General features: G+C 38.8%; 1 protein-coding gene across 1 annotated transcript in view; it reads left to right on the plus strand.

The window, feature by feature from the left end:
• The window catches only part of arid5b (AT-rich interaction domain 5B), a 76378-nt gene that overhangs the window by 7581 nt on the left and 50681 nt on the right, over positions 1–18116 (plus strand). Inside the window, exon 3 of the mRNA XM_061745920.1 lies at positions 2526–2760. Within this exon, the coding sequence (XP_061601904.1) occupies positions 2526–2760 (235 nt within the window). The remainder of the gene's footprint in view (positions 1–2525; positions 2761–18116) is intronic.

The raw sequence follows: 18116 nt of genomic DNA on the forward strand, positions 1-18116 counted from the left end.
CAGTGCATTATTTTAGGTCTGAACGGACTCAGCTGAGATATTTTGTTTCCCTTTGTGCTGTCAACAGATTGCATCAAAGTACAGTAAATAATTCCGCGTTGATACTGTGCAATGTGGTTTTTGGCTGCAGGCTAAATGCTATTTACTGTTGCTTTGCATTATTCAAATGGCCTGCTTTTCTGAGGACAGAAACAGCAGTCAGTTTTTCATTGCATGGAAAGCCAGTTACAACCACCCGCCACCACTTGACAGCTGAAGACAGCTCATTATAAGAAGACCAAAAACCCATGTTTGATGTTTCTACTTAGTGAGGGAGGCACAGCTATATCAAGCTATCCCTCGCAGGCTTTTTCTTTATAAGGAAATACTGTCTCCAACTGGTTTGGATTTGATATGCCTGCAGTTGAAGATGATGTGAGAACTGAATATGAGTAATTGTATAGACAGAGCACTCAGAGAAGAGTCTGAAAGACTGGAAAGTCATGCGTTTGTTTTGTGAATACGTTGGCGAAATAACAGAAGCACTTTGAAATAATCAAAACACGGGAAATGCAATAAAAGCAAGGCAAATCCTTGTATCTTAAGATTCAGAAAGGAAGGATTTGCAGCACAGTTTTTCTTCTGGAATTTGCAATATTGTTTATGTAGCTTTACTTTGTCCACACCCTGTGCTTACACGCGTAAATGTAACACAATGGGTGTTATTTTAACATCAATAATACTCTTGTAATAATATGTCAGTAATAGTCTGAGGGGAAATGCACACAGCCAGAGAGATGGCTGGTAAACTGGAGACAACTAAGGTAAACATCAGAGACCTAGTCAGTGTGTTTCTGCCTGTACACATCTGTCCTCCAGATTTGCCTGTTTCTGTAATAGCCATCTTGCAGCACACCACTCTGTTCTGTTGGTAACAAGCACTCCAGCCATTAGCCCTTCAAATGGAAAGACATTTAAGCGACTCTGCTCTCTCCCCACTCCGCTGGACTCCAAGTTCTCCAAGTATGAGAGTTATTAAAAGGAGCTGAATCAACTTCAGGAAAGAAAGGTTAAACCATGCAGTGAGGGAAGAAGAAGAAGAAGAAAAAAAACTGTTTAGTAAGTCTAAACATACCAAAGTACAGCGCATGGAGCCAGAGTCAACCATGCAAATCACTGCTTTTGCATTTACATTTATAGTTTCAGTTTTATCAGAAATCCACGGTTCGCAGCTCTTTGCTGTTTATTCATAAGATTCTCACTGTGACAAATTTCATTTCATCGACTGCTCTGCACTTGAAAGTGTAATCAAAGCCACTGAGTGTGACTTCAAAAGCATAAAATGTCAGCATTCACAGTGAACATCAGGAGCCTGACTTCCTAAATGCTAATCAAAAAGTCTAGGACACCTATGTCCTCACTGACATTGATTTAACTCCTGGCATTAATTCAGTTCGGCAATCATCCCCATCATCCATATTCATGGTGCTGTAATTTACTTACATAAATGTGCATCCACAGCTGTAATGCTTCTTGATGCACTTGGTAATTTAGCTGATAAATAAGGAGGGCCTATTGTTTGTCCCACTGGTTTTTATGATCATGTTTGTCCTGATTTGAATCACTTTGTACAGAAATGTTGGCCCTGATTATTCTCATCGACTTGTTTATCCCAGCACTGGAGTCAGTTTTAATATGATACGATGCAGTACTGTACTATGGCAAAATGTGTCTGTTATGACTCTGGGTATTAAAGTGAAACACTCATATATGCTATATATATGCTATCATACTGTATATACTACAGTGCATATACAGGACTGTCTCAGAAAATTAGAATATTGTGATAAAGTCCTTTATTTTCTGTAATGCAAAAATGTCATACATTCTGGATTCATTACAAATCAACTGAAATATTGCAAGCCTTTTATTATCTTAATATTGCTGATCATGGCTTACAGTTTAAGAAAACTCAAATTTCCTATCTCAAAAAATTTGAATATTCTGGGAATCCTAATCTTAAACTGTAAGCCATAATCAGCAATATTAAAATAATAAAAGGCTTGCAATATTTCAGTTGATTTGTAATGAATCCAGAATGTATGACATTTTTGTTTTTTTAAATTACATTACAGAAAATAAAGAACTTTATCACAATATTCTAATTTTCTGAGACAGTCCTGTATGCTATATATATGCTATCATATACTACAGTGCATATATGATATATGATAGCATACTGTATACCTACAATGATTGTCTTTACTTTTGGTACTTTTATTTTGAGAATATTTTAAATTCAGAACTTTTTCTTTTGCGGAAATATATTTAGACTGTGGTATTTATACTTGTACTTTAGTAAGGATCAATAATTCAGTATAGATAGCAAAAGTAAAAGCTGTGGTCTACACCTTTGAGGCCTTTTTGACATAGATTTGCTCATAAATTGCATGAAACAGCTTCAGCCTCAATGACTCTTTACCCATAAGGCATCTGCATCACGTTGACCCCTCATGTTCTTCTGGTTCTTCCCCGCCTCTTTCCAGCATGAGGTAATTGCAGTGTCTGAGAAGGTGATCGTGCGTCTGGAGGACCTTGTGAAGTGGACAGTACCAGACTTCTCAGGATGGTCCAACGGTCTGAAGGTAGAGCCTCTCAAGCCCTCCGTGCTCCGGGAGCTGGGGACCAACGGGAGGCGCGAGGCCCTCCACCGCTACAGGGAGAGCACGCTGACCAGCGGACTCAACTTCAAGGATGTCCAGAGGGAACGAGCCCAGCTAGGTGAGCGCCAACAATCTCAATTTTCATGTCATTCCACAAGGTTACTGCAGTGTTTCCATGGTTTTCTGGGCCGCACAGTTGACAGTTTGTGTATTTCTGTCTTGTGCTCAACATAAATCACTTTGTTTTTACTGTCCTCTGTTTGGTTTACAAGCTTCGTCTTGTATCACTGGAGCGATCCATCAGTTTGTTGCTGGAATTACTCCTGGTATAATGAGCTGAGAATCACTTTAATAGAGGCAGATTAGATGTATCGGCAGCTGGTTTTCCAACATATCTTACAGCCTAATAACTGTTTTCCAGGAATGGCAGCAAATACAACATTGCAAAAATCACATAACTCAGCATGCAGTGTCGCTAAATAACTGAGTCACATTAAACTACAATCTAAAGCACCTCTGATACCTTCTTATCCATCAGTTCAGGTCATAATTGTCTGTGTATCTCAGCAGCTTTTAGGATCATTGCTGTGTGCATCTAAATGGTTGTCTGGGGTATTCATCATGTACACTATGCCATTAAGTGTCAGTGAATGCTTGATTCTTGAAGCAGACTCTTGGGCTCTCTGTATAGCTTTATCCATGAATCAGGCCCAGGAATATAGCCAGATGTCTCTACGGGTGACTCATCCAATGCAAATAAGAAACTCTGGCATTTGAGCCTAATAATCAGAAAGAACATTATGTTCTCTTTGAAGCGGTTTCTCACATATTTAACTCTCCCTCACATGGCTGTGATGTAATGCCTTATGCTGATTAAAATGGTGTAATATAGCATATCAAACAAGATAAAAATACCATCATAATTACACCACCTCGTGTCAGATCACAAGTATGTACCCTGGGGATTCAAGCCGCAATTTTAACTTCATGATCTTCTGTCAATTCATTTTTAATAACTGCTTTGTTCCTGAAGCGTATCCAGACTCTGCTACAGGGATAGAAATATTTGTTTTGTTAAAGAAAAAAAGAAAGGATTTATTGATGACTATTGTAGTGTTTATTCTCTGGATCCTCCACTGTGTGTAATGCCCTTGATTACTCGAAGCTGCATGAATCTCAGCACAGAGAGGACAAGAAAATCAATAATGAATGCTTTGTTGTTACTCTAGTAATCAATATAGCGTGAATATGCTTGTGGGTATGTCTGTATGATAACTTGCTTGCATAAATAGATATGTCAGCCTGCTTTCTTGATTGGTATGATGTTCCATATAGCTGGACTTTCCATAAATGTGCAGCATTGTCTACATTTTATAGATTTAACCGTTGTCAGTGCAATAACCTGATGATAATGCTATTGTTACTGAGAGGCAGTGTGTGTGAATGCAGGGTGTGTATATGTGTGGTGTGTGTGTGTGTGTGTGCGTATGTTGCTAATGAGCAGCGCTGCCGCTAATGACTCCATCAGGCTGTTTCTAAATGCACTTGTCACTCCGATGGGACACTCCGCCAGGGAATCTGCCCACTCAGCAGAACGAGCTTAGACTCTGGCAGGGCACCAGAGAGACACACACACACACACACACACACACACACACACACACACACACACACACACACACACACACACACACACACACACACACACACACACACACACACACACACACACACACACACACACACACACACATATACATATATATACACACACACAAACAGATGCACACGTGCGACACACAGACAATCAGTGGTGTGCACTCACTTAACCATTTGTTTGTTTGTTCACGACGTCTTTGGCGTGTGTCAGTTGTTGACAGTCTGACAATGTGAGCGTGGAAGAGAGTTTTGGAGAGAGAGAGAGAGAGATCACAGATTCATCAAGGCGAATGAACGTTACGGTGTGCATGGTTTTGCATAGAAATATGAAATATGCCACTGCAATGCTGCTGACTACCCAAATGAAATATTCATACTGCAGCAGCAGCAGATCAGATAGAGAAGTAGCCTTAGAGAATCTCGTAGCCGAATGTCTGTAATTCTGTGTGATATGTTGGCTCATTCACTAAACAGATTTTTATGATACGACTGTACTCTCTCTCTGTCTCTCTCTTTCTTTCTTTGTCTTTGCTTTTGCATTGTTTTATTCTGAAGTAGCTGCCTACCGTATTATTTGAATGATGTATTTGCAGATTGTTATTCTTGGGCTGATGCGTAGCTATGTCAAAAGAATTGGATTGTTCCCCAAAACAGGATACTGCAGCAATGCCACAGGCAGCACTGGAAACCATTGTGAGCTAAAGAGCAATAAAGTGTGCCATTGTTATTGAGGGGAAACTTTTTTCTTTTTTTTTTTTATTGTGTATCCTAACTCTTCCTGGCATCCAGCCAATGTGAATGAAGTACCCCTTTTATTTGTTTGAAACATGTGGATAAATGTGTTTCAAAGCGGAATGATGATTTTTTTTTTTAGATACGTGGCACATGGGGCATATTGATTTGAACAAAAGCTCCGCTGTATTCTGTCTTCAGAACTACATGCCCGCGTAAAATAATGTCATTAATTAAAAACAAGTGACCTTTGCTGCAGTGCCGCACCATTCACAGATCTCTGAAACCTCGTAGGGCAGAGATATGATTGATGTCATAATTCAAACCGCAGCACACTCTGGGCTGTGCAACTGTTTTAGTGGCCTGCCCGGGTCTTTTCTTTGGTTTCTTTAACCAACGCAGGTGTTTATAGGATCTTAAAACATTAGGGGCTTAGCCCAATCCAACATGAACAACTGTTGCATCATTTTCAAGTGATTTAAGAGGAAAATGGGGGCGGCTGTGAAACAGTGGGCTGAGTGGTTGACTTTCAGCTGGAAAATCAGGGAATCGATGTCCAGATGGGAAAGATACTGAACCCCCCCCAATATCCCCTAATATGCTTGTCAGAGTGCGGTTATTGAGAATACTGTGTATATATTACATATAAGCAGCACAGCATGACTGTGTTTGAGTGGGTGAATAAATCATTTATTTTACAGCTTCAGAAAAAAACAAAAAGCGTTAAAAGTTACTTCATTTGCAGAGCCCATTTATCATGTTTGTTGGATTTGTTTTACAAGTAATTTGCACAGACTGGCTCGTACAACATGAAATGAAAACAAAATTAGCACGATCAGAGTTCTTATGTGGCTTTGCTGTCATTTTTATTGTTGTCGCTGTTATTGTTGGGAGTAAAACATGAGGAGAAAATTAAAGCTTTGGCTGATGATAACAAAGATTTCCATTATACGTATTTATACATAACACTGTTTTTTTATTTTCTTTAATTTATCAAGTCATGCTTCAGCAAATCCCCACGAGGGTTGTTTTGCGTGGACCTTGCATGTATCTCTGTTCTTGTGTGTATTTGCTGTGGATACTCCAGATTCTTCCCACAACCCGCAAATATGCGTGTTAGGTTGATTTTAAATTACATTTTAAATGTGAGCGTCTTTGTCTGGAGAGGCAGGTAGCACGCTGATATGAGGGCGTAGGATTAAATACGTATAGAAAACAAATGCATGGATGGATGTCTCTGAGTTATAAGTATGTTTTCTATAAATTCATCCTGGGTGATGAATTGTGTTTTGCGCTACTTATGTAATCTGTAAAGTAATTCACTTGATCAGGTAAAGCAAACTGTCCACTAAGTTTATCTTTTACTGTAGAGCTTTAGAGCCTCTTTTTACAGTTCAATCCACCAGGGATGACTTGCCAGGAAAGTTTACATTCTGCCCCTCTATCTCTCCCCAGAGGACTGGCCTGATTCTTTTCTTTCTTTTTTTTTCCTTTTTCTTTTTTTCATTGCTGCCTGCCGAAATTGGTTTCTGGTCGTATACTACAAGGCAGAGCATTTGAGAGCTGTATCTGCTGATACAGTTTGCTGGCTTGTGCCAGGAGAAAATGAAGGACAAGTTGAAGGAAAATGATAAAGACAAAAAAAGGGTTTGTGTCCAAAAATTGGCTCAATCTTTTTTTTCCTATTTATTTATTTTCTTTCTTCAGTTCATGTCTGCAGTGTCAGTGAGACGATTGTGAGCTGAGATGATGTGGGGGGATTAAATGAGGTCATAGCGTTTGGCTCCTGTATTCAAAGAACATGGATAGTGTTCATGACTCCTGCACCTCACCTTTGGTAGCGTTTATAGCTGGTTCACTCCTCAGCTCTGCAAGGATGAGGGCTTTCTGACATGATACGCAGCATCATGCACATGGAGAAAAAAGAAATCCAGTAGCATACAGAAACATTCACCCTTGCCCTTGACTTTATAAAACAAATAAAACTATAAAGTGTAAATCTGGTATTTGGTCAAATGAATTTACACTGTGTGCATCACAGAAAAAAATCAGGGTGCATAATATTATTTTTGTCAGAGAACACTTACAATAGAAATATTAATCACTTCTTATAAAAGGAAAAGTATGTTTGTCATTCAGTTCTTTCCAGTTTGCCATTTTTTTTTAGATAACATTCTTTATTTGATGCTTTCATTTGATGTCTCCAATAATGTTCAAATTCAAATTGCATTTACCGAAGTTAGAACTTCATTTGAGTGCACTCTGTTGTGAGTTTCATGCTTATAATCAAGGAATTTATTTTCTCTAACAACCTCTAATAACTGGCCTTCATTACTATGTATAGTGTATAGGATAAGTGCTTTCATTAACTTGACCCCCCCCTAATTACATCGGGAGTAATTTATGGTGCATTGTCTTGCTCAAGGGCACTTAAGCATATGAATGAATAAACTAGAAGTCCTGTGATAAATGGGTAACCTTCGCTACCAACTTATCTGTTAAATTGCATTAAAAGCAGTTTGAAAGCAGTCTCCCAGTCACATACCCCAATACTAATTGTGTACAGGATGCACTTCTCTGACGTTGCCGGTTGCACAATAAGTCCACATTATTCTCTTTAAAACTTTATCTTGGAGCTAATATAAAGCTTATGCGGTATCAGATTAGTTTTTTTCAGGGGGTTTCCTCCAGTCCTCTTAGTCTTTGTTTATAGGCGGGAACAAAAGGGCTGAATTTCATTCCTATGAAAACTCTTTTTTCCTTATCTCATACTGTCCTTTTTAAGTGCATCCTGTAAATGTGGTCGCAAAGCACCTCATTTTTAAATCGTGACATTTTTCTTCATCACACGTAAAGCCTTTTTCAAGTAACTTACTTGAGCATCTCATGTCCACTGCCTCATGAGCTATAGCTTACATCAATAGACTTTTAAGTCTAAATACTGACCTTTGTTGAGTATATTTAATTTCGTCTCATTTTGTCATTTATATTGATCGAGCTCGAGGACACAATAGACCAGCGAGGCGTGTAGCTGCATTTCAAGATTTTCCAGTCTCGTGCACTCGGGGATAAAACCATTGTATTTCCTTCTGACGCAACATCTGATCCGTGTGCCAGGCTTGGCACATAAACCCTCGTTGATATCCTGACTATATTTCAGTCGGTACATTTCAATTTGATGTGGAGGGTAGATTCTGTCCCTTCTCAAAGAGCGTTCAGAGCATCACAGAATGTTTATGCTGGTAGGAACGCGTGATAAGGGAACATACAGACACTGTCCTCTCATGGTCCATTTGTCCCAACGACAATACGGGGCAATATTTGTGACTTTGTTTTATGTTTCATCTGCAACGTGAGAAGGAGTAAGTGCCGTCTTGCAATAGATAAAGACAAAAGGGGTTTGGTGTAACAAGAGTTATGCTATGTTGTGACTGCGGTTGAATGCCATGCTTTTTGTATGGCACGCTGCTACCGGACTCCTCCGTGCGGAGAATGTGACAGATTGTATGATTTGCACTTGTTTGCTTTCCTGCCCTCAGACATATTTGCCTCCTCTTCTGCTTTTTTCTGCAGAACTAATTCCAGATACTGTCCAAAATCCCCTTTGAAGTAGTTTAATGGAGTGTTTGTATTGATTATGTGTCTTTCTCACCACTCCCGCCTTCCCTGCGATGTGCTATGCCCTTTTCTTACTATTATGGTGGATTTATGGCAGTATTGTCTTCATTATGTTCAGACCTGTTGGAGAGAGAATCACAAGCGTTTTTTTTTTTTTTGTTTTTTTTCCCCCTCTGATGCGTTCATATTATTAATTCCCCTCTGACTGTGGCCTGGCCAGAAGCCAGATAATTTTAAATCTGTAAGCATTAAAATGTGTGCCAGGGTGGAAAAATCTATTAGATGATTGAGCATGCCTCGAATTTGAATGGAAGAAAGAGAGAGAAAGACACTGTGAAAGACCACCCATGTGCTATAATGGTACACCCAGTAATCACATTTGTTTCTGTTGTTGTTGTTGGGTTTTTTTTTAAGCTATTTTCATCAATAATTTGTGTAATTTTATTTCTGGACTGTCACTTAATGTGCTTTTTGAGCTGCACGAGGGAGGGGGCTGGATGCTGCTGGATGGTTAAACAATGCGAACGGCCTCAGAGGAAATGAAGAGCTCCGTCTCTCCATTAGGGAGGTCTGAAACAACAGTTGTGTCTCTCTTCTCTCCATTAGCCAGGTCTGAAGCAACAGAGATGCTATTGATGTGACCTCTGCCAGGCATCTTAAGCAGGCAGACAGGGAGTGAGGTGCTTTCATAATACACTAGCTCATCTGCCTCTTTGACAAATTTCCTGATAGATTTATTATGGATTCACTTTTTTCTTTCTTTTTTCTTCTTTTTTTTTGTACTGATTTATTGTGTTATGAAAAGCTTCAAAACCACACGGATCACAAGGTTTTATCTGGAAACTGTGTTTTGATTGAGGAACATTTGCTTTCTTTTTCTGAACAAATTACTTGCCTGTTCCAGTAACTCTGACTCATACTTAAGCGTTACCCAACCAGGGCGCTTTTGGAGATATTTCTGTATTAGTCATTGTCAAAAACTATGCTTATTTGAAGCATTATAGCAACATTAATATTTCAGGTCGTAGTGTTTGTACTTCTCCCAGTTATGTTTCTTTCTGCATGGCAGCTTCACATTCAGCCTTCAGATAGATAGATATGGATGATTCTGTGCTGCTCACTGAGCACTCAAGACATCACAGATTGTACAGTTAATCACGCTGCATATTTCATAAGCATGCCAGTCCATCTGTTTTATGAATGCATTTAAAATTGTCCCTCTCTCTGGTCAGCCTCTTGTTTCTATTAACTCTGTGAAACAGGCTTTGGTTTTAATGCTAAATAAATAGTTTTTCTGCCCTTTTTAAGCTGTTTTTACTGTCCTATGGTTTCGATCAAGTCAATGAAAATTCATTGTACGCTCTAATTTTTTTACTTTGGAAAATTGTATAAATATATTGCAAAATTACAGCAGCAGGTCGTGGTGATTGAAAATTTCAACACTTAAAATTTAGAGGATGGAAAAATAGAAGCTTTTTCTGCGGTTGAGACCTTGTGTTTGCACGTTTCAAGTCACTACCAATCCAAAAACTCTGATATAACACAACCCTGCTGCTGGAGGGAAATCTTTCATCCAGTAAGTCATGCAGACATTCAGGGAATATTGGTATCACAAGTCCAGATCAGATATATATCCACTCTTCCCATCTTTATCTCCATCCGGCTTCACATCATAATGGTTGCTCTCCCTTGGAAGTGTGTAGCAAGGTTTGGAGGGAAATCAAGTTGTTCCATCCATCCGTCAACTTGAAGAAAGCATGTCAAATATGTTTCAATAAGACCCCAGGAAATTGCATCAACTAAAAACGAAACAAAACAAAAAGAAGCTATAATACTCCCAACAGAGCTTGATAAAGCAGACTCTAAGGAAGTATTTTAAATGTACAGGGCCTTTACAACACTTTATTATTATGTTACATAATATTTTTATTTTACAGTTAAATGTTTATCTCTAACAATTAAAAGTGAATGTAAGCCATTAAAAATTAACATTACAGTAAACAGTTGTAATGTATCAGTTCCAGACAATTTCAGATAAACAGGTCCCACCCATAACATGCTGGCACACTGAGTTCAGTGATATTGCTGGATTGATCATGATCTCTCTTATCATGTAGATCAATATAGTTACATTGGTTGTTTATTATCCAGGAAGTTTTTGAACTGGAAAGCTCAACCTGTGAGACATTCATCATCACACTGGCTTCAAGCCATAGCATAATAAAAATCTACTTTAGTACATGAGGTTTTATAATAATTATGATGATTATACTGAAACATTGATGTAAGTTTTACATAATTCTGATGGAGCATCAAAGATAAAAGATTTATATTTGATTAGATATGAACAGTCACATGTTCATAGCTACTGGAAAACCACAAGTCTTTGTTTTCCTCCTTTCATCCACACTGTGATGTAGGAATACAGGAAACTATTGCTCCACTAATGTATCGTGCAGCTCTCTTGCAAATATCTCAATGATACTAACCGTTACAAGGAAATGTATTTATTAACATAATAACTGTAATGAATCCTAATGTATATTTATGGTCGATAAAAAAAAAAGCTGGTTATTGGAAGTTTTCTGACCTTTGAAAACGGCAGTGTTGTAATATTAGACCTCTGTAACGCCTTCACAGTTAATCATTGTACATTGATTGATTGAATTGATAATTTCTCATATAAGAGCAGTCTTTGATAGCATCATCATATTTATTTCCTCATATCTGGGACAAGGACTCTTTGTTCATTTTACATTAATTAGTCGGTTGTCTTGGGAGCTGGACTGTATTATATTTAAATGTTTTCCAACCCATCAACATACACGAAAAATCAATGGATTTTCATTTATTTATGTTTTGCATTGGTCTTCCTCACAGTATTATTTAGAGCAAATGTGTTTCAGTAATCCATTTAAATGTCTGGCATGTGGGAAATGTGCTTGTTTCTCTTTATTTGGTCACAAATAGCTACTACTGGACTTGTTTAAACAGAAAATAAAGGAAAAAAGCTGCTTGAGTCTTACTAATCAGCTTAAACTGATACATTTCAGCCATAACAAGCATATTTCAGTTTTCTGCTGCTTGATACAACCTTAATACAGCTCAGTACAGAGTGTAATGTGTTTATTAGTACCAGTTATACTATTAAAATTCAAAAAATATTAATCCAAAGATATAAGTTGGCCACGTTTGTCTCCAACTGATATTTTAGGCCATGACTTTTACTTATCACAGCGCGTTTGTTACTTTTAAATGAAATTTGAACTTAATTGAATGCCTCTTCCATGACTGAAAATTATCAGCACAGACTCAGTTATTTCTGATGAAAGCACATGAACATGATTCAGATTATTGCATTATATCTTGGCCAAGTAAGTGGAAAACTGAATGTGATACCAATGTCAATAATAAAAAGATTTCCTCAGCGACTGCGCCTCTATTGTTGTTACTGTCAGTGCAATTTACTCTGATGAACGAGCCCAAACACATTTTATTAGTTTTCTCCGAATATCCAGTTAACTGTGAATGCAAATGATTCGGTTATGTATTTTAAATCCAACATAAATGCTCAGGCTTGCCCAGGCTTGTGCATGTTCAGAGTAATTGCTTGTATGTGCGTGAACATAAATACACTTAACATTCTTGCCGTTTTACGGTGTTAATAAAACATTTGTAGCGAAACCAAAGGTAAAAACTACTTTCAAAGCTTATTGGAGATCAGTTTTATCAACATCCACATCATATCTTTCATGATCTGTAAGGCAGAATATCTACTGTTGTGATCTGTATAGAGCTATACATAGCTATACACTTTCAGCCTTTTAGTAATAACAGTGTTCATTTCACAGCACAGAGGTAATGCATTTTTCCCACACTGAAAAGTGATTGCCATGGAGGCTTTGATAGATTCCAGACCTTTGGCGGGAGGTGTGTGAGTGTGTTGTGCTGCATGGTCACACATATTTCCTTGGCTACATAACTGCTCTCAATACTTTTACTCAGCCAAAGACCTACAAATGATGTCATTTGTATTTATAAAATATCTTGGTACAGATGGTGTAATATATTTTTGTATCTTTGATTTATTGACTGCCAGGGGAGTTGGACAGAGCACCCTCGCTGCAACCAGTAGATCACTGACGCTCCAGTGTACTCTCTCTCAACCTGTCAGTCTGTTTCCTTGTTATGTTGTGGCCTGAGGAGCACTTGGCAAAATGAGAGGCATTCAGCCAGTCTTGTTTTCCCCCTGATTTTCCTGTCAGCCGTAACTCAGGGAAAGCTGTTTTCTTTTTTTAATTCATCGTGTCAAAGCTTAATATGGGAAGTTAACAATAGGCTCGCTGCAGAATCAGTACATTTCGATGTAAATGCAGCTCTGAATCATCTGTGTAAAGATAATTATTCAATGTGACGAGGAACAGTTGTGTTTAATATCATGAGGAGGAGTAGTTTTGGCTTATAATACATCACAACGACCGGCGAGTTCTGTGTAAACAGCTTCCAATACATGCTTTTATGTAATTTCATATCACTGTGTCGTTAAACTGAATAGTTAAAGTCTTGTGATTTTTCAGAATCAGGGAAAAAAAAATGTCTGCAGTCATTCAAACAGTGTTGTTACTCGGTGAAATCGAAAGTATTGCAGCATGAATGACCAGTGCACATAAACTTGTTACTGCAGATAGTAGATATTCTCCATTGAGGTTCTTATCTTTCCCATGTGATGTGAGACAAGCAGCTACAAACACTATGTGCTGCATTACAGTGATTACAGCTCTGTTAGCAAAGCGGAGGATGGAGGTTTGCCACATCAGAGGTCATGTTCTGCAATCTAGAATGAATGAGTACGAAGCCAAACTGGCTGCAGTTTATCAGAAATTACCTGCTTGTTTAGTGCATCGCTTGGAAAAAGACAGCAGTCTTGTAGAAACTGTTTATGCAGGACGGAGATTGGTAACTTCAAACAAAGATCATTACTGCATATGGAGGGAAAACAATTGTCGGAGCTTGTTTTCTTTCTTTCTTTTTTGCTCTGCTGTTATAATGTGTAATCACAACTAATTGCACGGCAAAGTGTGCGAGAGGAAAATCCTGCAGACTGCATTTCTGGGGTTTGCTTTTGTGTCTTCGGCACATAAACAATGAGTCTGAACAGATGGCACTGGTTTTTAATGATATATTGCTATCTCCAAAGTGTCCCTCTAAGCCAGAGACTAAAATGTCTCCCCCTGGGGAGTGCACCGCTCTAGTTGTTATCATTCTCTGCTAATGTCACTCCTTTCTTCCCCACATTGTCAAGTCCTCCGGCTAAATAAATATAATGTAAATTGAGTATTGTGTTGGATGTAATTATTAAAAGGTTTCTAGTTGGCTTAACTTCCCAGCGTGTTTATTTAAAGCCTTCCTCCTCCATGTAGATCTGACGATAGAGGGAAAGAAGAAGTGTCTTTTATAATGACAGGAATTCACAATGCAGTCATGCAAAATCAACCCCCCCCCCTCCCTAATTTGTCCAGCATCTCCAAAATAAAAACACCCATCCCATCTTCTTTTTTATTACATGCCTGTTCCAAACACCCTGCAGAAGTGTTTTTTTTTTGTGCATCTTCTGTTTTTTCTCTTCATTCTTTTACAAAAACATATTAAATTATGTTTCCTATTACAGTACTCGCCCTGAGAAATACGTCTCAGTTGATAATGAGGAACCCTTCTTTGAGGAAACACACACAGCAACTCTGATCTAGAATGGCATGTAATTCCTTTCCTGACCCAATTTCCAATCTCTTGATAAGATGTTTTTTTTTTTTCTTCCTCTCCCTCCTTTGCTCGAACCTTCCAGCACAACTCACTCAAATGGGAACTTGTCCCATTAAAGATACATTTAAAGTCAAACATGTCATCCTTTTCACTCAGCGGGAGAGGGATATGTGAGGTTGAAAATGCTGTCTGTTACAGGCTGAGCCTAAGAAAGTCTTTACGCATTCATCTCTCACTCTGTCACTGACAACATCTGAGATCTCTGATCACAGCTGCTCAGTCGAGTTTGTGTTGGACAGAGCTGCGTGACAAATGAGAGTGGCCATCATAGCAGATAGAGTGTCATCACCTGAGTGCAACAGCTCTTATACTCATTTGAGAAGAGGGAAAGAGACACGGAGAGGCTTTTCGCTCATTTGTGTATAGTCTGAAGGCAGCTGTGCTCCGGCTACCAATGATAGTTGATTAAATTTGCTCCCTGTGGTTTTTGCACATTTTGGGTTCTTGTAGAGCAGCTTGAGTGTGTGTGTTTTTTTTTTTAAGAAACTCTTAGAATTGACTGCACTTTAAGTGGATTGACCCCCCAAAACCCAGCAGTGGTCTTTCATTAGTCAGGATGCAGCCAGGGAACAAGACAACAAACTGTGTTTAAGGATATCTCCCTCAGCACACACACAAAAAAAAACCCTGCAAAAAACTCATGTTTCTCATCTAAAGCGATAATGTGTCCTTGACTGTCGTAGTAATCACAGTTTTATGTTAAACGCCTTGTGACAGCGAGTCCGAAGAGCCGTGGCAACAAATAATTCCGTCTTAGCCACACAAAAAGCTGTTTGGAGCTTTCTGAAAGCTCATTTGTTACAAGCCCCCATTGTTTTTTGATAGTCAAAAGAACCAATTTGAGTTTTTGACTGGGAGCCCCTCTGAATAATTCCTTCATGTATTACAGGACCTATTAAATGCAAACTTTTCAATTTGGCAATCAATAAGGCAGTCAGCTTTCCCTGGCCCGCTGCCAGACACATTAGGGCTGCAAGCAATGGTTGCTAGGGAGCTGAGCCTGCTCAGGGGAAAGAATGTTTAATGTAATAGAATCACATAAATCAACGAGAGGAAAGTGCTTGTGTTGTTTTGTCTCTTCTCTTCTCTTCTCTTCTCTTCTCTTCTCTTCTCTTCTCTTCTCTTCTCTTCTCTTCTCTTCTCTTCTCTTCTCTTCTCTTCTCTTCTCTTCTCTTCTCTTCTCTTCTCTTCTCTTCTCTTCTCTTCTCTCTCTCTCCTCTTCTCTGTTTATCTTGACAACATTTAATATGGGTGTGTGTTTTTGAAAATGCAGTGTGAAAAATTGTCCCCCCCCCATCACCACCACCACCAACCCGGTCAACCACAAGAACATCTGGGCTGGAATTCAGATGAGGGAAGTTGAGTTTTCTCCATGTTTATGAATGTGTGCACAGTTCACATGAGTGCAAATACCCGTGTGTGTGTGTGTGTGTGTGTGTGTGTGCGTGTGCGTGTGTTCTTGTTTATGAATGCATAACTGTGTCCTCAATCCTTGTGCTTCACACTTGAATAAATTGAGGTGAAAATTATATAAACGTTCTCTTCGTTTTCTTTTTTTTTCTTCTTCATCACAGACCGCTGCCCCACCCTGCTGAAATGAATGAGGCACTTTAGTGCTTTACTATAATTAAGAGCAGGAGCCAGCATGCATGCATGCAGGGCTCTGTTTCTCTCTATCACTCTCCGTCTCTGTTTTTTTTCTTTTGTACAGTTTCAACACAACATTTCCTCTGGGTATTAGTGTCCTTTTGTGGGAATGTGATGCTCTTAAAAGAATTAGGCATGTGAATGTAAAAGTCATAGCGACTCCACCCATCTCATATTCTTTTTAATATCATTGCCTCCGTGCAGAGCGACAGATCTAATCAGCCTGCATTTCTGATGAAGGCGGTTGATTCACCTTCTCAGCCCCATAGCGCAGACCTGCTTTCATCAGTCATCTTTCAGCCACATTTCAAACAAAATATGGCGCCTCTTTTACCCCAGGTCCCGCCCTCTGACAAACCTGTCTCAAGCTTTTTAGCTCATATTGTAGTTTACATACTCCTTGGCTTGTCACTTAAGTACTTTTTTCCCCCTAAGCAAACAAACCTCAGACTCCTCGCTGGACAGAAATGGAAAACAGAGTTTGTTAACATCTAAGCATGCTGTTGAAATTATGAATGTTTGGAAAACACGTAGATTTATAAATTGGCAGCATAAAGGTGGAACATGCTGCTGAGAAGTTTTGGGGAAAACTTACATCGTGCAGATATCACCACTGTGAGGTTCATCAATGTGATTATTGATCTTTTTTTAGTGTTTTTTGCCCTCTATCGCCACACTTCAAGTGAATATTTTACTCTGTACTTGCTGGACGCCCCCTAAGGTTAAAAAGTTACTTGCTGACTGCCTCTGTTTGCCTTTGATGCCGAGCAGGTGGTGTGCAGTTGGTTTTCTGGAGTTTGTACTGTGCAGCGAGATGGAAATATGTGGGTCATAAAACCAAAACTGTGAGCTAAAACAAGCTCAGAGGAAGTGAGGAGTCTTTTGATGACACAATTAAACTTTTTTTGGAACATTTTTTGTTCATTTGTCACTCCAAGAGACTTAAAAAAACAACCTAATAATAATAATATTGTGAATATATTAAAATATTGTTTACTGTCACTTTAACATTTGTTTTCTTATGTTGCACTTTGGCAGCTTTTAGATGTTTATTTGATTATGGGAGATTTTACACACATTGTAAAACCCTACCTTTATGTTCTTATGGTTATTTCATTATGATAGGTTGGTTTTTAGGTGCTCACAGAAGGGCAGAGTTATTACTTGTTAGAGCACAGCTTGCAGCTGATATAATAAGCAGGGGAGAGGCGAGTAAATGTGTGACTGATTTGAAGTTGATGACGGACTGCCTCTGAGTCATTCGCAAACACAGAATGTTATTTTATGCAAATCCATTAAACAAATTTGAAATATTATTCCACTCTCACTTCCTTTAGCACAAAATAAACCGACTGTTGTGCTGTTATCGCTCCGAATTGTTTTACTCCACTACGGTGATTTATTGACGCTGCATTGACACGGTAATTAATGCAATTTTGTTTACTGCACTGACTAGGTTGTAATTAGCAAAATGTTCCAGCACATTTTGTTTTATCCGAGATAGTGTAGTCATTCACAGATTGGATAGGCAGTGAATCATGCTAATTCAGGGCGTTTATTTCATTGTTTTATGCAATTCCCTCTTTATGCCCGGCACATATTTTGGTGTCATTGGCAGATGCTGTCCCCTCTTTATATGGTCGGGTTTCAATAACATGAGACCAATAGCTGGATTGGGCGCCTGCTGCTGCTTTTATGGCTCCCTCTCAGTGTCATTGAAAAGTGAGAAAGAGAGGAGGAGGATGAATCAGAGATGTGTTATATATTATGAGAAGAGGCTAAATGGAAACAGGGTAACCTCAGAGATCAATACAGAGCGCAGAGAACGGAGCCTGCAGCGTGGAGTAAGAATACAAATCAAGAACCTCCTCCTCACTCTTGCTTTCCACCAATGTAATACCTTTTTTTTTTTTTTTTTTTTTAGCCTATCTTTAGAGCTTTCGCAGCTTTTGGACTTCTTGAAGCAGAAGCAAGGGGAGGAAAAAGTAAAATATGAAA

The sequence above is a fragment of the Cololabis saira genome, chromosome 17, assembly GCF_033807715.1.
Source record: "Cololabis saira isolate AMF1-May2022 chromosome 17, fColSai1.1, whole genome shotgun sequence".
In the NCBI taxonomy this organism is placed as follows: Eukaryota; Metazoa; Chordata; class Actinopteri; order Beloniformes; family Belonidae; genus Cololabis; species Cololabis saira.